We start from the raw sequence: 20,174 nt of genomic DNA, 5'->3' as shown, positions 1-20,174 counted from the left end.
AAAGTATATAATCTGCAAAAAGTAAGAGTTTGACTTCTTTTTTGCTGATTCGGATGCCTTTTATTTCTTTCTATTGTCTGCTGAGGTTAGGACTTCTAGTACTATGTGAACAGCAGTGGTGATAGTGGACATCCCTGCCGTGTTCCTCACCTTAGGGAAATAGCTCTCAGTTTTTCTCCATTGAGAAGATACTTGCTGTGGGTTTTTCATAGATGGCTTTTATGATATTGAGGCATGTATCCTCTATCCCTACACTGTGAGGATTTCAATTAAGAAAGGATGCTGTACTTTGTCAAATGCTTTTTCTGCATCTATTGAGAGTATTGCTGCATGTGGCTGCAAAAGGAGAATTACAGAATCAATCCCACTTGGTTGTGGTGAATAATCCTTTTAATGTACTGTTGAAGTCTATTGGCTAGTATTTTGGTGAGAATTTTTGCATCCGTGTTCATCAGGGATATTGGTGTGCTATTCTTTTTGATGGGGTCTTTATCTGGTTTGGGGATCAGGGTCTTTATCTGGTTTGGCCTCATAAAATGAGTTTGAACATTTTCCTTCCATTTCTCTTTTTTGGAACAGTTTCAGAAGAATAGGTATTAATTCTTTAAATGTTTGGTAGATTTCCACTGGGAAGCCATCTGGCCCTGGGCTCTTGTTTTTTTGGGAGATTTTTGATTATTGCTTCAATTTCCTTTCTGGTTTTGGGTCTGTTCAGGTTTTCTATTTCTTCCTGGTTCAGTTTTGGTAGTTTATATGTCTCTAGGACTGCATCCATTTCTTCCAGATTGTCTAATTTGTTGGCATATAGTTGTTCATAATATGTTGTATAATTGTTTGTATTTCTTTGGTGTTGGTTGTGATCTCTCCTTTCTTCTCTTTTTGATCAAGTCCGGCCAGGTGTTTACCAGTCTTACTATTAATTCTTTCAAAGAACCAACTCCTAGTTTCATTGACTTGTTCTACTGTTATTTTGGTTTCTGTTTCATTGATTTCTGCTCTGATCTTTATGATTTCTCTTCTCCTGCTGGGTTTAGGCTTTATTTGCTGTTCTTTCTCCAGCTCCTTTAGGTGTAGGGTTTGGTTGTGCGTATTTGAGACTTCTCTTGTTTCTTGAGAAAGGCTTGTATTGCTATATACTTTTGTCTTAGTACCATTTTTGCTGCATCCCAAAGATTTTGAACAGTTCTGTTTTCATTTTCATTTGTTTACATGAATTTTTAAAATTATTTAATTTCCTGGTTGACCCATTCATTCCTTAGTAGGATGCTCTTTAGCGTCCATGTATTCGAGATCTTTCCAACTTTACTCTTGTGATTGAGTTCAAGTTTCAAAGCATTTTGGTCCAAAAATATTCAGGAAATGATCCCAGTCTTTTGGTACTGGGTGAGACCTGATTTGTGACCCAGGATGTGATCTGTTATGGATAATGTTCCATGTGCACTAGAAAAGAATGTGTATTCTGTTGCTTTGGGATGAAATGTTCTGAATAGATCTGTGAAGTCGATGGACTTCACAGTCCAATGAACACTGGTCCAGTGTGTCATTTAAAGCCCTTATTTCCTTGTTGATCTTTTTTCTTTTCAGTGTTCGAGAATTCATTGTTTATGCAGCACACCCAGTGCTCCATGCAATATGTGCCCCGCATAATACCCACCACCAGGCTCACCACCCCCCCAAAACCCTCAGTTTGTTTCTCAGAGTCCACAGTCTCTCATGTTTTGTCTCCCCATCCAATTTCCCCCAGCTCATCTCTCTCCATCTCCCAATGCCCTCCATGTTATTCTTTATGCTCCACAAGTAGGTAAAACCATATAATTGACTCTCTCTGCTTGACTTATTTCACTCAGCATAATCTCTTACAGTCCTGTCCATGTTGATAACAAAAGTTGGGTATTCATCCTTTCTGATGGAGCCATAATACTCCATTGTATATACGGACCATATCTTATCTTCTTTATCCATTTGTCCATTGAAGGGCATCTTGGCTCTTTCCACCGTTTGGTGACTGTGACCATTGCTGCTATGAACATTGAGGTACAGATGGCCCTTCTTTTCACTACATCTTATCTTTGGGGTAAATACCTAGTAGTGCAATTGCAGGGTCATAGGGAAGCTCCATTTTTAATTTCTTAAGGAATCTCCACACTGTTTTCCAAAGTGGCTGTACTAACTTGTCCTTGTTGATCTTTTGATGATCTGTCCATTTCAGTGAGGGGGTTGCTAAGTCCCCTATTATTATTGTATGTTTAATTTTTTCATTAACTGGCTTATATAATTGGCTGCTCTTATGTTAGGGGCGTAAATATTTATAATTGTTAAATCTTCTTGTTGGATAGACCCTTTAAGTATGATAATAGTGTCCTTCCTCATCTCTTATTCCAGCTTCCTTTTGATGTCCATTAGCATGGTAAATGGTTTTCCCACCCCCTCACTTTAAATCTGGAGGTGTCTTTGGGTCGAAAATGAGTTCCTTGCAGACAGCATATTGATGTGTCTTTTTTTTTTATCCATTCTGATACTCTGTGTCTTTTGACTGGGACATTTAGCCCATTAACTTTCAGTGTAACTATCAAAAGATATGAATTTAGTGTCACGGTTAGAGGACCCCTTTCAGTATTTCCTGTAGGTCTGGTTTGGTGGTTGCAAATTCTTTGTTTCTGTTTATCCTGAAAGCTTTTTATTTCTTTCTATTTTTAATGACAGCCTCGCTGGATATAGTATCCTTGGCTGCATATTTTTCTCATTTAGTACCCTAAGTCTTACACTTCTTAAAAAAAGGTAGTCTGACAGGGTAGCTAACCAACCAGAGGCAGTGCTGGGAAATGAAAACTGGTGTGAATAGCTGGCTAAGAAAAAGGCCCCGTTTTTCCATCCTCCCGCGTTTCATTTACAGGACACTTAATTTTTCATTGTGCTTTCGTTTGGTAAATGTAAAGAAAGGGGAAGTTACCTATTTTTTTCTAAATTCTAAAATTTCTTAAAAATATATAACATGCAAAAGAATATATAATATGTATGTACTATATGGAGAATAAAAACAGAACAATTCAGTAGCCACCATCTGAGCATCCGCCTCAGATGCTCCCATTGTTCCTCCTCAGCTCTCAGCTCCCCTTTCCACTCCAGAGGAAGCCGTAAGATGCAGAGTTTTGATGGTAACTATTCATTCCTTTTCTCTAGTGTCATAACCTCTCTGTATTTTTCTAAACAACATGGTGGTGGTTTGCCTATTTTTTTAATAATTAATATAAAAGGACTTGTTTCTGAAATCCGTCCATGTTGATGGATGATAGCTATAGTTCATTTAGTTTTATTTCTCTAGTATTCGGTTGATGACATGTGGGTCATTTCCAAATTTGGTATACTATGAACAGGGCTACTGTAACTTATTGATATGTGTTAAGAATTTCTCCATGTTTGTACCCACAAGTGAATCTGCTAGGTAGCAGGGCTAAATACAAGCGCAATGGCTCCAATACCCGGCTTCTTCCTTCCCAGCAGTGGAGGAGGCTCCCCATCACTCCATCCCACCAACAGCCTCATTCCTACCATCTGGTGAACATATAATATTGCAGTGGTTTTAATGTGCATTTCCTTGATTATAATAGGAAATTGAATGTATTTCCGTTCAGAAACCCTTTTATTTTTATTCTATGAAATGCTTTTCTGACTTTTTCTGTTTTGTTTTTAATGTATTTTATATATTCTGGGTAGCATTTTTTATTGGTCATCTGTGCTTGCTTAATAAGCTCAGTTAATTTTGTGTTTTCATTCTCTATGATGTCCCCCCCCCCATAGTTTTTTGATAAGTAGTTTTAATGTACTGGATTTCAGGCTTTTTTTTTTTTTTCCTTATCATTTGCATGCTTTGTGACTTAACTAAGCCACAAGTTTTTTAAAAGTTACGTTAATGAAAAAAGTAGTTTCTAACAATATTGTTCACGATTAGATTCTTCCCTCCCACCATGAACAATGCTAAACAAGAAAAAAATTCAGGGGACTGTGGCTCTTGACACCTATCAGAGAACTTAGTAATTTAATGTAGTTATGATATACAACTTTTTGTAAGGTATCAGTTAACACTGAACTAATAATTTCATGGTATATCTCCTGCTGGCTTAGATCAGTTCATTTTGTCTCTAATGGTGTATACACAGTATAGATGACCCTATAACAATTTTGGATTAGAAAAATTGTTCTATTAATTCAGAAAATAGCCATACAAAGCAAAAAAAAAAAAAAAAAAAAGAGAGAGAGAGAGAGAGAGAAACAATGATAATTTTTATTTGCTAGCATTTATTGCTAGGTTAATTTATTACAAAGACAGTGATACTCTGTTGAACTTGGTTATAATTAAACACACTGTGCCAATTCAAGACCATTACACTTATTTCATAGGTAGAGGTGGAAACAGAAATTTTGTACCAAGCCCCACAACCAGCCGTGCTTCAAGTGAGTTTTAAAATTAATTGGTCCCTTCCTTGAGGAGGGTCTGGCTCAGAGGAATCAGGAACTGGCAGAGCTTCACTCTGTCCACCACTAAAAATATCTAAAGGTCTGTAAACTTGTGAATGCTGGTTCTTAAGTTTCCACTGTAAAATCGAACATCTTTTGTGGTACTCATCTGCTAGTCTTTTTATTGCTTGTCTGGAAAAATTATCCAAACTAGACCTGCATTTTTGCTAGTGCTCAGGCCTCAAAGCAGGGCATGTCACCTAACTGCACAAATTAATGCTATTAGGTCCAAATGTGAGATAAGTTTGATTATAAATACACAATTTCTGGAGTGACAGGCACTTAAAGCTCATTAAGTCAAATATAAAAATAGATTATATTAATAGGAAATATTTAGTGTTTATCAAATTATAAATCTAGGTTTTTGCCATTTTTAAAAAAGGGTACTGGAAACTGAAGAGATGACATTTGAATAAAGTGAACAATGCATTTTTTCATTAATTTTCATTCTGAGCGCTGAACACCACAATCTAAGGAAAAGACTTACCACAAAGCACCTAAAGTAACATTTGTAGATGGGTAGGAATGTTGTCAACCATTTCGAACTGTTTCCCTCCCATCTCTCAGTATCAAGGCATCCAGAGGACATTCCACAAGCGATTGTCAGCATTCTGAAACCAGGTCATGGGCCTGTATGTCAGAGAAGTTGAAAACCCTTAAGGAGGTAGCTCTCCTTCCTGGGTGCTCTTCCCCCAAAGGCCCAAGAGAGTTATGCTTCAGATTCTGCGCCTCTATTTTCACTTGGACTTCCATCATCTGGTTGCTCGTTTAACAGTACATATTTTCCGTCATTGGTTAGTGGTACGGACAGCATTAACTGAGCCAACGCTTCTGGATCCTGAAGTTAGGGGAGTTTAAGAAGGAGAAAAGAAAATGCTTAAAATGCACTTAAGAACCCCTGTGGGCTTGGCATTCGTGATGTCCTATAATCTAGCCTCACTTCTTCTGTTGTGTGTGCCTTCAGGTGAGTCTCCGTGCTTCTCCGAAAAAACTCAATTGTATTATTTCTAAAATCTAGAGCAAGGTTTTGTTTTCAGCCAAAATATTTTTCACACAAATCATAACTGTCTTTCCAGAAGGAATCCAGAGAGGAACTTACAAGACCTTTGTCTTCTAGGTCTTTAGCTTTTCTCTCTCTTTCACACTATACCAAGAGTTGGCAAACTATGGTCATCTGGGCTCATTGCCGGTTTTATTTATTTTATTTTATTTATTTATTCGAGTAAAATAAAATTCTATTTTATTAAATAAAATAAAATTCTATTTTATTTATTTAAGTGAAGTTTTATTGGAACACAGCCATTCATTGATATACTTTATTTGGCTGCTTTTGTGCTACAGTTGCTGAGTTGAGTAGTTGCAACAGATGTGAGCTTAAAAGCTTTACTATCTTGCCCTTTACAGAAAGTTTGTCAATCCCTGAAATATATCGTAAAATACTCACTTGTGCTCCTTGCTACTCTTGCATGCATATTGCTGTTAGTCCTTGGCCTTCCTGCCCTCCCCCAACAGACTGGAACTGCGCATACAGTACTAACTGTATGTTACTGCGCAAATTAAAACTTAAAAATCCAGTTCCTCAGTCACATTAGCTACATTCAGTCTGCATATTAAACAGTGCAGGTATAGGTCATCTCCATTATTAAAGTTCTGGACAATGCTGAACTAGAATCCTTCAGGGGAGGAACCAGAACTGTATTAATTACAGCTGTAATTCCAAGGTCTTCCCTTCAAACATGGCTCTCAAAATCTGTTTGGTGAATGAAAGACTGTAAGTAGCTGACAGACTGGGACGTGTGGGAATCTTCATGTCTAGTACATTTTCAGGTGAGGTCTGTCCGTGCTCTCAGGGACAAGACCTTTGAGCACATGGTAGATACTTAAAGTTCCTACCATCTTAATTTGAAAGAAAGAATATCTAGACAACAGTAGCAAGCACAAAACTGATAATATAAAGCAGGATTGTGGCAGTGATTATTAAGAACTCCACATGGGTTACCAGTGACATCGGACCTCTAGCAAGTTTGGTGGTCAGAATGCTTAAAAGGAAATCTCAAATTTGGCCACACTGCCTAGTGAACATCCTTGCTCCTTTTGAAAGAAATCTTAGTATGTAGAGAGAGTTGGAGCAGTTGTTAAAACCAGCACTAAAAGGCACCTTACCTTCTGAACCTCAATGATTTCTTTTCCCAAATTAATAGCGTAACATATCTGCAAGACAAGAAGAGTAGTTTGGCAAAGGTAGAAAAGGATAAAGAACTTTAGGAGGAAAATGTGACTGTGGAAGTACAGTGAGGTCACTGTTCCTTTCAGCGTGGGGACCGAGGACTTGGCCGTAGGAGACTCATCACGTGGGGTTCTGAACATTAGTGTCCACCTCTCCTGGTCTCCTGTGGCCCATTTGTGCTTAACAAAAATGTCCAGGTTCAGTGGCAACTGAAGTCACTCCGATGCTTAAAATTCTTAATGGAATACTTTATTCCTTTCTCTCTAAATCACACTCAGCTACCACATGTTCATGCACACAGTAGCAAACAGGTGTTTGCTAAAAGAGCTCATTAATTTTGATTAATACTAAGTAGCAAATACCGTCATAAAATTTTTCATACCAAAGGAGAAGAGTTTCCTGATGTCTGTTTCCTTGGTTTGCTCTGAGACTAGATTTTCTCCATTGTAACTTTTAATTTTTTTTAAAGAAAGAACAAACTTGAAGGCAACTGCTTTTTTAACATTTCCCGATATCTCTTCTAAACAACTGTATCCCACCCCACCATTAACACTCTTCATCACTCTGTTGAGGACAACATGCATTTTCCCCAGGGAAACTGTATTCTAGCTGGTTTTCTTTCAGTGGGGCCTTCCTAGAGGTATTCTCTAACCTCCTCAATAGGAAACAAGGAACAGTCAACTAAATATCCAGGGGATGGTGCAAAAACCCCTGTAAGTATCTGGACAGAGAGATTAGGGAGTCTTAAAATGAAAAAAATGAGACCTTTTCGCCTTCTGAGTTGCTTTCAAAAACGTATGTGCTCAGAGCCTCTCCCCCAGTGGATTCAGGCGTGCGGACCACAAAGCCAACCAGTCTTTTGTTCTCTTGATGAGCCGCGAACTGGGTAATGCTGGTGAGTTCAAACTGGAAATAACAGGAGCAGACCGAATATCGCACAACTGTTACGCAAAACCAAACCAGTTGTTCTCTGTGGAAACCATCATGGGAAGAGCGCACTACTAGGAGACAGGCAAAATCGGTGAAGTGCCTACTTTGAATTAAGGAATAACTGCTAAAGCCAGTGAGCATGTGGTACTTACATTGGCTCTTGTTACTTGAGTCTGAGGATCTATCAACCTGAAATTTGAAGAGAGTCGTCATATCACACAAGCTGGATACACTTATATTCTTAGAAGCATCTATAGAAGTTGCCAATGAAATCACACAAGTACACTTCAAATATGAAAACAGAAGGCCTGGCTGAGGGCAAGGCGGCACGGCTCCATGTGACTATCCAAAGGGAGGACATGCCATGGTTCCTGGCTCTGTGCAACCTGAGTAGTTAAAGCTCAGTGTGTATCTTCATGGAAGAACATAATAGAAAATTTCCCTTTTTTTTTTTTTTTTTTTTTAAGATTTTATTTCTCAGAGAGAGCACAAGCAGGTGGAGCGGCAGGCAGAGGGAAAAGCAGGCTCCCGCTGAACAAGGAACCTGATGCAGGACACGATCCCAGGACCCTGAGATTGTGACCCGAGCTGAAGGCAGATCTGCTTAACCAACTGAGCCACCCTGGCGCCCCGACAATTTCACATTTCAGTGCTTATCCAGAAAGGCCGCATTATAGTTCCGTATATGCATGGGTCATATCCTGAATAGTCGGCTGCTCAACAGCCATTTACTGACTACGGGTTTTCCTTTGAAGCGTTTGAGATACATCTTTTTTTTTTTTTTTTTTTTTTTTTAAATATGGGGTGAGGTAAGAGAATAGTGAATAGATTTTAACAAAACTATTCTATGTCAGTTTTGGTGTGGGAAGTACTATTTATGGAGCTGTTCTAGATGTATCTTGAATGGCACTCGGAGCACCTAATAATCAGGTTGATGTATCTAGGCAAATACACTAGATTACAGAATCCCTTGCTATCATATATATATATATACACAAATTTCTACTTTCTAAATGTGGTATTATCTATTGCTAATAGGCTATAAATTCTGTGGGTAAAAGCAAAAAAAATATATTGTGTTAAAAAAAAAAAAAGTTGCAATTCCATTTATATGAAATGTTCCAAATAGACAAATCTACAGACATAGAAGATGAGCGGCTAATGGCTGCCGCAGGCTGGGGTTTCAAGGGAAAGGGAGCGAGTGCTAATGGGTATGGTTTTCCTTGGGGATAATGAAGATGTCTGGAAACTGTGGTGATGGCTGCACAATTATGAATATATTAAAAACGCTCTGAATGGGTGAACTGTATTGGGAGTTCTGCCTCAGCAAAGCGGTTCTCTCCCCCACTGGCTACAGTCGGAAATACAAGCAGTTACACTTGGAAAAGCATCAGCTTTATGATCAGGGCTCTAACCTGCTGCTCAGCCCTGGTCCTGTGCAGGTCACCCTGACTTCTCACAACTGCCTCAGCTGTAAAATGGGGATAATAACCCTCCCACTTGGAAGACGTGGTGAAGGCAAGGAGAAATGTGTATGGAAAATGTGTATGGAATTTTAGCTCTACAGAGCTAAATAAATGTTACTTTTTATTTATGTCCCTATTAATGAACATGAATTTAAAGATTTAAAAAATATACATCATAAACAAGTTCCCTCAAATTGGGCTAAGTTCCCTTACTTAGTTAGGTATTTTGTAAAATTTTTTCATAAATAGAAACTTAAAACATATTTTCTGAGTAACTTAAGAGATTGCTGTCTAAATCAGGTAACATGGATTTGCCTCTTAATATCAGATTTCCTGGGTGCCTGGGTGGCTCAGTCGGTAAGCGTCTGCCTTTAGCTTGGGTCAGGGTCCCAGGGTTCTGCGATCAAGCCCCGCATCAGGCTCCCTGCTCAGCGGGAAGCCTGCTTCTCCCTCTCCCACTCCCCCCGCTTGTGTTCCCTCTCTCACTGTCCCTCTCTCTGTGAAATAAATAAAATCTTTTTAAAAAATCAGATTTTCTGTGGGACTTCTAAATTGTCTCAAAACATGAATTCCAGTTCCGGGATATGTGTGCATATACTGCGGTAAAATATACCCGACATAAAACTGACCACTGTCGACAATGCGTCCGTTTACCACACTGTACAACCATTACCGCTCTCAGGCTCCTAAACCATCTTCATCACCTCACCAGGGGGCTCCAAACACATTAAGGAGTCCCTCTCCATTTCTTCCCTCTCAGCTTCCGGCAAGCAGTCACCTGCTTTCTGTCTTTGGATTTGGCTACCGTGGACTTTTCATGTAAATGCTCATACAAAACAGCTGACACTCACGTCTGGCTTCTTTCACTTAGCAGAATGTTTTCAGAGTTCAACTATGTTGTACCTCATGTCAGAACTTCATTCTTCTTTAAGCCTGAATCATACTCCACTATATGTAAAATACCACATTTTGGGTAAAAATTTGTTGACAGACATCTGGATTGTTTCTACTTTTTAGCTATCATGAATTGCAAACATGCATATATATTTTTATCTGAACACTTGTTTTCAGATCTTTTGGGTATCTGCCAGGAGTGGGATTCTAGGTTTAATTCATGGAGGAACTGCCAGACTTTCCCCCGGAATGGCTGAACTGTCTTAACAATTCCCACCAGTGACAGATTCTGATTTTTTCACATCCTTACTAACACCTGTTACTTTACTTTTTTTTTTAATTACAGCCATCCTAGTGAGTATGAAGTGATACCTCCTTATGGAGCTGATTTGCATTTCCCTAATAACTAATGACAGAGCATCTTTTTATGTGCTTGTCGGCCATTTGTGTATCTCCTCTGGAGAAATGTCTACTCAGGGCCTTTGTCCATTTTTTGTTTTTTGGTCTTTTCGTTGATTCTTATAAGAGTTCTTTATAAATTATGAACATATACTTCTATTAAATACATGACTTGCAAATATTTCCTCCCATTCTGTGGACTGTCCTTGTGCTTTGATAGTGTTCTTGGATGTACTGACATTTTTCACAATGCTTTTACACGTATTTACTCTTGACATTTTTGGTGAAGATTATAAGAACAGTAAGCCAGTGCCCATAAAAAAGTGCAGGACAGACTTGGAGAAAAGTTCTAAATAAGTAAATATAAGGTTTTATTTGTAAGAAACTTATTCTCAGTATAAGGTTTATAATAAATGAAAAGGACTGATTTTAATGAATGGAAGACACTATATTCTGGTATTTAACAAAGTCCCAGTTAACTTTTTTTTTTTTTAAAGATTTTATTTGTTTGAAAGAGATCACAAGTAGGCAGAGAGGCAGACAGAGAGAGGAAGGGAAGCAGGCTCCCCACTGAGCAGAGAGCCCGATGCTGGGCTCGATCCCAGGACCCTGGGATCATGACCTGAGCAGAAGGCAGAGGCTTTAACTCACTGAGCCACCCAGGCACCGCCCCCCCCCCCCCCAGTTAACTTTTTTGAAGCTAACATTTAACTGAGCACTTTCCATTCTGTCAGCTGTGGTTGTAAATATTTTGTGTGTATTAACTCATTTACTCCTCATGACAACATAATGAGGTATAAATATGGTTATTTTCATCTTATAGCTGAAGAAACCAATGCACAGAGAGGAAAACTTGCCCAGGTCATACAACTAACAAACACCAAAAGCCAGAGGTAAACCTAGAAATTCTGGCTCTAAAGCAGTGCTGTCATCTCAGAGAAATCAAATGTAAACTTCATATATAATATAAAATTTTCTAGCAGCCACATCAAAGAGTGAATCAGGTGAAATAATGTACTTTATTTAATCTACAAGGTCTAAAATAATACTAGCTAGACATGTTATTAATATAAAAGTTGATGGGATATTTTGCATTTTGGGGGGTTAGTATGAGGTCTTAGAAATTTATTGTTTTTTACATTTAAAACATTCAGCTCAAACTTCAGTTCTGTTTCAAGTGCTGCATGTGGACCCAACACTGGACGGTGCGGCTTGTGCGGAAGCTGATGCGAACCATGGTGTGACCGTCCTCTGCTGTTGCTCGTATCCATCTTACCACCTGAGACCCCAAGTAATGTTGGTAACAGCACTTGGTGTCTTTATCTTCCCCCCAACAGATACTCATCAGACTTTATTTGTGGGGGTCTAGTCATCTCGGGCAGGTTCATGTTCTGTTTTCACTGTTAATTTTTATAAATAGTACATTCAGAAAGGAGCAAACCCTTCCTTTTTCAAGCTCTGAGATACACGGAGCAACTCCTGAGTGACGACGTCTTTGTGAACAGTAGGATTCACTCACCACTAAATTCCGGAAAGTATCAGTTCCTTAGGGGAGCACCTCCTACCCAACGTGTCTTATAAAATCAAACTGTAAAAACGAGTAGGGCAGAAACGGGAGTGACAGCCTCACGTACTCCGATCAAATACTCTCAGTGTGAACCTTCTAGATGAGTAAATGTGCCTTGCGTGGGCAACCAGATCAAGCTGTGAGAAGTCTGAAACGAACCAACATACCTCAGAGTCTGACTGGTGACCATCAGGTGGGACTCCGTCGTGCGGAAGATGTTGTGAATAGCCCGAGCGGCCAGTACTTGTCTCATCGCTTCATAAATCACTTCGGTAGTGTTGTCTGTTTTAACTGCCATGGATCCCAGAAACCGAACTATAAACATCTGTTGCAAAAGGGAATCTGCAAGACAGCATTTTCCACTCAGGAGCACACTCGCTTCCTGCTGGGCTGGCCCGTGCACCCCTCAGAGGGGCGGGTCGGAGAACCTGCTGGAAACCTCCCCCACACAGCTTCCTACCCGGCTTCTCAACAAACCCGCACTGCCAAAGCCCCGAGCCTCCTGCTGTCCGCATCTGGTCTCTCTGGAATTACTTCATTGGACTAGACAAGCACCTCTTACTGCATCTACACAATGAGACGGCAGAGCCACAAGGACATCCTTCCGGCGTGAAAACTTGGGTGACTAACGTAGGTGGCACTAGATGCATCTTTTCTCTGAAAATACGAGTGTCTCCACTCAGACAACAGAAAATGCAGTACTTTGGCCCTTGATAAAATCCTCTTAAAGGAGAAAATCTAAGGAATGGAAGACCTGATGGGATTCAAGTCGGTTCACGCACATCGTGTGTTCTGAAGGGCTGTGCATTCGCTTCCCCACCATTTTAAACGAAGAGGACTACTTTTCCCTCACTTGCTGTATTAATGTCTTTGCCCTTAAAAATAACTTAAGTAACAAAAGACTAGGAAAATGTAACTGATATAAAATTGTAAGTAGTTACTCCCATACGAAGATACTTTTTATAAGTTTGAAGGTTTAGTTTTATAGAGTTACGATGTGGAGTATATGGAAAGTCAGCCAGAGACAAGCGGGCAGATCTGAGCAGACCTGTTAGCTTCCTTCCTCTCCGCCTCCCGCCCCAACACTCTTCTGCCTAATTCTGTAAGGAGAACCGACTCTCAAGTGCTACTTTTACATTTAAGGAAGTGGCAACTCTAGTGATATTCTTTGGCTCCAGTCATGGGGTGTTAGAACGAGGTCTCGCCAGCACCTGTAGCTCCTAAGTTGCCTCGGCTGGGACCCAAGTGCTGCTCTCTGAGGCACAAGGTTATGTCAGCTCCACTGTAAGAATGCACGTCACACATCAAATATCTGAACTTGAATGAAGTAAATACCGTTCACTCATGTCCTCCTCAAATTCAAGAATAAATTGTGTGTCTTTGGCTAAAATGGAACCGCCTATTTGTGACTCACCCGGACTGCATTTTGCTGTGGCCCTTTCATCCCCTATCAGTCCATTCTGGAGTCCCCTGACACCGGATTTAGGCTCGGCAGCTTTCTTCGCAAGAGCTACCAAAAGGATGTGCGTGAGGCCAACGGTACACCTGTAGAAAATCTGTCTACTTCCCTTCAGTTTTCATCCAAGACCTGCCTTCGCTGCACATGCCCTACTGAGTTTCCAGGGAGCAACAAATCTGTGGGTCATAATTTTGCTTCACAGTCCAAGTCCTGGCTCCCCGGAATGTGACTTCACGTCTCACTTCAAGGACTCGTCATGCTGAGGGGAAAGGGTGAGCGCACCAAACCAGCCACTCACCTTCTGCTTCTGGAAATGTCTCGTCCTCGGTCTCACCAAAAGGGTTGATGCGCCTAGGGGAATGAATGGCCAGAGTCCAACAATCAAGACCTTTTCGGCTAAAAGGACACTAACTCTCCAACTAGAAGTCAGAACAGCAACAGTCTTGGCAGATGGGTGCCGACACAGAGACCCCAAGTGTACCTTCATTTCTCCCAGAGACGGCCTCCCTTAGCCCGTACCTGCTGCCCCTGTTCTGATCCAGGAATTCGGAGGCAGGAAGGACGATATCGAATTGGATGGGTGTCCCAGGTGCGATGAGCTCATCAGCGTCAGGGACAGGGACTGCTGCTGTGGGAACCATCTTGTCGTTCTCCAGCTCTACATTTCTCAGGTGCTGGCTGCGGTATAAAAGAGCGAGGGAAAAATCAAATCCCATTTAGCCTTATTTATGCCTTTACAATCACGTGAACACGTGCTGAATACTGATTCGACTTTTACAGATGGACAAGGGGACGATTTCAGTCCTTCAACTCGTTCTACAAATAAATCTTTACCGAACATCATTCGAGTCCTCGGTAAACAGCTTGAGGACCACCCCCTCCCCCCAGTTAGCTCTGCCGCACAGTATTCTGCATTAGGTTCTGTTACTTAGCACGTTACCTACTGCTCTAGGTCTTTCTTCCTGTCAGACAGGTTTTGGAGAGCGGGGGCTTTAGCTAAATCCTGTTTATTACATGGTACACAGAAGGCGCTCAAAAATGTTAACAGACTAAATACATCTTGGCCCAGCATTCACCACGTGGCTCTTTCTCCTCCACGCACCCTCCCTTGGAGCTACCCCACACTTCGCCTCGTTTCCTCCTCCATCCCAACCCCCCCTTTCCAACACCAGCTCCGATTCCTATTCCTCTACTAAGGCTTTCAAGCCAGCCCCGACCCGCCGTGCGTTCCCGTGCTGCTTCTCTGAGAGGCCCAGGGACAGTCTTGCACGGCGGCGTGCCCCCGAGCTCTGCTCTGTGCGCACACACGCGTCTGACACGTCTGACAGGACAGAGGGGGACCATCAGTACGGTGACCGGTCACGTGCCACCATGCCTCCTCCCTTTCAGTGTCAGGCTGTTGTAATTTAGCTTTTCACATCTTCCTGATCTTTTCCCCCCAGCTCGAGGGTAAGCTCCTTTGAGGGACAAAGGATGTCAAAGTATTTTGATTTCTTACACTATTTGGAGCACGAGGACGGCTCTGGATATCTCTGTTCATTTCTCTCAAATATGTCAACAACTGAATATACGTGTGAAATGACCTTAAAATAGCCACCTGACAGGTAAGCACGCGGACCGGGAAGTGGCTAGAAATACAACATGGGTGTGGAGACTGTCACTGCAAGGAGAGACTCTGCTTCACCATGGCCAGGACAGGGAAGCGCGGTCTCTAGGGAAGAAATCCTGAGGGCTCCTCGCTGCCAGCTTAATGTTCCCCCGACCCCGACGTCATATTGCCTCAGTCCAGAAGGGCAGAATCACGTCTGCCAGCTCCCTCAGTCTCTAAGGCAGGGCAGGAGTTCGTATGTGGAGAGCAACGGAGGAAGGGAGAAGTAGAAGCTTAAAGGGAGAAAAGTGAGTCCAAGATTCTGGCTCCCCAGACAGTCTATAAGGAGAGAATATAGGCAGTGACCCCATGGGGTGGGGTCTGCCCTTGAGTCTACAGCATCGGGAGCCACGGGAGACCCTGAACACAGGAGTGACACAGGGGAGCATCACCTGTGACCTCCATGTCACCCACTCTGATGGACACGTGCTTCCCGAGCATGTCCTGCTTCAAACACCCGCATCAAAGCAGCTCACAGAGCTGAGCTCTCCTCCCTTCTTGGTTCCTACTGACACCACTTTCCTTCATGTTTCTTGGTGGCTTTGTGGCCACCTTCCCTTCTGCGACAAATGCTGGAGTTCTTCAGGAATCTGTCCGAGGCTCCCGTCTTCTCCTACACTCCCTCCCTCGACGATCTCTTCCACGGCCATGTCCATTCCGTGGAGCTCCTGATTCGTATACTATACGCAGCCCTGGGATGGCCCATGTGCTCTAGAAGTGTGTCATCCGTTGACCACGTGACACTTGCTGGGCTACGTCGCGGGCCCCTCAATCTTGTGTCCAGAAGTGAACACTACCAACTCCTTTCACTCCCTGAATATGCCACCTTCTGCCCAGGTGCTCAACCCAGACGGTGGCTGTCGTCTGATTTGTCCTGTCCCTTCCACTCACACCTCACCATACCGTAAGTCCAGTAGATTTCGCCTCCCAAACAAGTCCCCGAGCTAGCTACTTTTTATGTCCTCTGCCACGATCCTAGTTTAAGACACCATCGCCGTCACCCGGACTGCTGCCACGGGTCCCTGACTCAACACCTACTTGCCCAGCTCTGAGTTCCGTGTCCCCCACCGCAGCCAGAGCTGCCCTTAGATCACGCACAGCGGCTCCACTCTGTCGGACACGCCCACGTCTGCCTCTCTGCACCCTTCGACGACTCCCCAGGGCCCTGACCATGACTTCTCGATCCGTTCTGCCTGCCTCCCTCCCTCCCCGGCCGCCCCCGCCCCGCCATCCCCGCGCGCCCACACTGTGCTTACAGTGGCCTCCTTCCAGTTTCTCAAACGCGCTAAGCTCTCTCCTGCCTTCCGGCCTCCAGACTGCTACCGGGAATGCAGGAGTCTGGCTCTTTGCAAGGGTGGCCAGTTCTCGTGGTTCACTTCTCAGTCTGATACTGTCTCCACAGGCAGGCCTCTCCGTGACAGCACCTTCGTCTCGAACACCGGAGCGCTTTCCTCCATTTTAACTAAGTATGTACCTTCTGCTGGTCTTCACCGACAAGACTCAGCTTTCTGACCTGGCCCAGGCCTGGGGCACAGAGCAGACACTCCGCGAATGAACCGGTACTGGACCAGCTGGAGGGATGAACGTGCATCAGAGCCGTGTTATCCGTGGAGTGAGGGAAGGCCACACATGGTATTTGCTTAGAAGTGAGTGGCAGTTTCTTCCCACGAACAGTTTCTCTGCTGCTTTCCCCTGTCATCAAAACATTTCTTTATTCCTAATGAGCTGGCCCTGAGAGGGACAGGAGCCCTCCCGCCGTCTCCACAGCTCTGGGCCGCCTGGCAGCCACATCCGTCACCCTCCCAGTCTCTTTGCTGATTCAGCTGCCTGGCTAGAGGTCTTTTTTGTTTCATGATTCTTCTGTGTGATTTACTTATTCCACAACAGGGAGAAAAATCAGTTACTGAATAATTAAATCTGAGGTACAAACTCTGTGGCTACAAACTAAAAAACCCAAACACAGTCTGGGTTGAGGTTTTTTTTGAAAGCCAGTCACACCTTTAATTACTAATACTAGTCAAATGATACATCGGCACCCTAGACAGTGTTAGAAGTGCAAAGGGACTGGGGAGGTCACCTAGTTTCGCATATTCTTGTGTCACAAATTCAAGGAGACAGAGGCCCAGAGAGCTGAGCCTCGTCAGCTCATCTAGCCGCGTTGAAGGCAGAGCCACCAGAAGCTCTCAGAATTCCAAGCCAGCATTCTCCAGCGTGCCTAGCTCGCTGTGCAGCTCACAGCTTTACAGAGGAGGCCAGTGTGTTCACCCACGACGAGGCTCATGGCCTAGCTCACTGGCCCGATCGGTGTTTCCAGTTCCATCAGAGCGCCCTCCGTAGAGCTGCCCTTCACGCACATGCTGCCTGCGTCAACGATGAAACCCAGCACTCAAGTGTCACCTGTTGCCCCTTGTCCATTTTTTACTACCTCTGCTCAGCTTCTCCTGTGCTGTCTTAGATACTCCAGCAGCAGCCCGTCGGGCGTCCCTGCCCTGTCCTTCGCCCCACCACGCCCCAGATCCAATATGCGCTATGTGCAGAGAGCCGCATGACAGCCTGTCCACCCCGGCTGCGACACGCCACTCGCCTCAGTCTGCAGTTCTGCTCCATGGCCCAGAGCCTAAGCAGGGTCCCCAATCACTGACATCAGACTCATGGCCACTTTCTGGCCTTCTCTTCTGCTCCTTCCCGCACACCAAGGTCTCCGCGTATGCACACTGGCAACCTGCCAAACAGCCCCGAGGTCCTGGGAACTGAACTCCTAGCTTTCTAATGACATCTGTCTGGACTAGGAGACAGTATCTGTGAACATTTATTTAATGGGTTCTTTCTACCATGCCACAGAAAAATGGGACACCACATACAGTCCTAATCGTAACCCATCTTTGGTGTGACCAATAATGCAGTTCTCTATTAGTTAACCAATTGGAAACTCCCATTAAGACAAAAGGTGAGATTCTTGGAATAAACCTTAAAGCTGTATTCAAGACAAGAGCGAAGCTAGATGCACGAAAGTGTTCACTGTACATGACTGTAGCAAACAGAGGGAAGGAGGCTGCCTAAATATTCAACAGCTAATAATAATAAATCACGGAAGAGTGTGGAGACTTACTAAAGAACAATTATAAGAAATGTAAAAACATGAAAAATATATGTGAAAAGAAAAATTTAACGCACATGTGAAAGTATCTATACACGTGCAGATAAGGCCTGGGCAGTAACACAGATGCAAAAAAGGTCATTTTGTTCCTTATTTAAGTTTCCTTTTGGTTCCAGAACTTTGTTGATGCTGACAGAAAAATGCAAGAAGCCCTGACCAGCAGACCTTCGAGGCAAGTCCTGTTTGCCCGGGCTGTGGCTGCACAGCCCAGGGGAAGGGTGGTGCCAGGGTCACCCAGGGTGCCGCGGCCGTGGCTCCCGGTTCTGCCCCTCACAGGTGACGTCACCGTGCGCAAACACCCCACCTCTCCCGGCAGCCTGAGCTCCCCCGCTAGGTGGTACGTGCGGAGAAATAACTGCTGTCCAATTCCTAGCTCACAACTATAGGCAAGCCGCTTTCCCACCGTCCTCTAATTACCTGGGACACGGGCTTTCTTGCTTTTTTCCGAAACTTGTAATGGGAGTCACTGCTTGGAGCGCCGTCTGATTCAACTTGATGGCGACTGCCTACAAACGCGTGGGGGGACAGGCTCAGTCCCGGGAGGGGCGCTCACCCTTCAGACAGAGCGAGGGCCGCGGATGCGGGGAAGGCAGCGCGAGTTACCTCTGGGTTGTCGGTCAGGTAGATCTGTCTGGAGATGTTGTTTATGGCGCATATCCACTGTGGAGAGAGGCCGTTACAAAATCTGCCGGACCCCGGTCACCGCTAGACTAGGACAGAAGTGGAAGAACAAACCCTACCTCCTCATTCTCCTTTCTGCTTTCTGCCTGGAGGATGATTCCCCTGCAATAAAGCACATCCACGTCAGTGCCTCCCGGGCCTCTGCCTGAGGCTTAGTCCACACACGCTGAACTCAGCTGGGTCCCAAAGGGAAGGGCCAGGAAGGCAGGATGACAGGAAGGGAAGAAAATGGGGTTCAGGCTCCCTGTTCATTTGCTGTGCGATCCTGGACAGATACTTCCCGAGGGATGTGAGTAGCTGGGCTTGGATCTACTAGCTCGAGGCTGGCGGTCCACAAGCCTGGACATGTTGGCTTCTCAGGTGACTGGGGCCACCAGGAGTCCGGCCCAGAGGCATTGGCAGACCCCCCCGCCGCCAAACCCATGGAGGGGAGAGGGGAACTGGACACAAATACCACTGCCCTTCCACTGGGGAGGGCTCCACCCTATCCAGGGACCCCACGGTGGTCGGGGCGGGGAGCATGGCTCTTATCCTGTTTTACAGAGAAGACCAAGGAGTTAGGTAACCGGGACTGGGATCCCAGGCCACTCCTGTCACCCAGGAGGGAGGACAAGGTCTAAAACAGCTCTGCCAACCACGCAGACGGTCTGCACTAAACTGACTTGGCCGGACACACTCCTGTCAACACAGGAGCTCAGTTCAGAGCCCCACATGGGAGCAAATGGAAGCAGAGCAGCCACAACTGAAGGGCGGGCGGTCCCTGCGGATGACCCCAAGTGATCTCTTCTGGGCCCCTGCAGTACATGGGGGTCTGCGGGACAGTACGGGGCCTGAGTGCACCAGCCATCTCGGGTTTCGGCCGGAGCAAAGAGCTCCACTCAGGCAGGTCTGGGGGACCTCCTCCTGCGCGCCCCCCCCCCGCTGCTCCCCAAAGAGGCCCCTGGCAGGGGCAGAGTCAATAGACCCCCGCCCAGCCTACGATTTCCCGTTGGGCGTGGTGATCTGGAAGCAGTAGCGGCGGTCTTCACAGTCCACGGCCATCACCGAGCAGTTGTCCAGGTCCTGGATCAGGCCTCCGGCCACAGCGCCCCGCGGCTGACACATGAGGTTCCCGCCTTGCGTGAAGAAGTAAAGCCTCTCCCAGGTGGTGGTGACCAGCCCTGTTTTACTGGAAGAACTGTGGTTTTAGAACACCCGCCAGTATGAGGAAGCCCGCGCAGCACCTCAAGGT

The 20,174-nt window shown here is 44.5% G+C and overlaps 1 protein-coding gene across 3 annotated transcripts in view; it reads right to left on the bottom strand.

Moving 5' to 3' along the window:
- Nucleotides 1-4,260: 4,260 nt before the first annotated feature.
- Nucleotides 4,261-20,174, bottom strand: part of APPL2 (adaptor protein, phosphotyrosine interacting with PH domain and leucine zipper 2) — a 50,517-nt gene continuing 34,603 nt past the window's right edge. For 2 of the 3 annotated variants that reach the window (XM_004743053.3, XM_013051551.2), the window contains exons 11-21: nucleotides 19,923-20,111; nucleotides 19,003-19,045; nucleotides 18,866-18,922; nucleotides 18,680-18,768; nucleotides 13,977-14,135; nucleotides 13,756-13,808; nucleotides 12,166-12,340; nucleotides 7,825-7,861; nucleotides 7,508-7,648; nucleotides 6,679-6,726; nucleotides 4,261-5,353 (exon numbers count right to left, since the gene is read on the bottom strand). In XM_004743053.3, the coding sequence (XP_004743110.1) occupies nucleotides 5,225-5,353; nucleotides 6,679-6,726; nucleotides 7,508-7,648; nucleotides 7,825-7,861; nucleotides 12,166-12,340; nucleotides 13,756-13,808; nucleotides 13,977-14,135; nucleotides 18,680-18,768; nucleotides 18,866-18,922; nucleotides 19,003-19,045; nucleotides 19,923-20,111 (1,120 nt within the window). In that variant the 3' untranslated portion in view covers nucleotides 4,261-5,224. The remainder of the gene's footprint in view (nucleotides 5,354-6,678; nucleotides 6,727-7,507; nucleotides 7,649-7,824; nucleotides 7,862-12,165; nucleotides 12,341-13,755; nucleotides 13,809-13,976; nucleotides 14,136-18,679; nucleotides 18,769-18,865; nucleotides 18,923-19,002; nucleotides 19,046-19,922; nucleotides 20,112-20,174) is intronic. The other variant, XM_004743055.3, reaches the window with a different exon arrangement.

This window comes from Mustela putorius, unplaced genomic scaffold, assembly GCF_011764305.1.
Source record: "Mustela putorius furo isolate JIRA1106 unplaced genomic scaffold, ASM1176430v1.1 tig00000788_pilon_pilon_pilon, whole genome shotgun sequence".
Classification (NCBI taxonomy): domain Eukaryota; kingdom Metazoa; phylum Chordata; class Mammalia; order Carnivora; family Mustelidae; genus Mustela; species Mustela putorius.
This window is presented reverse-complemented; position numbering and strand designations above follow the sequence as displayed.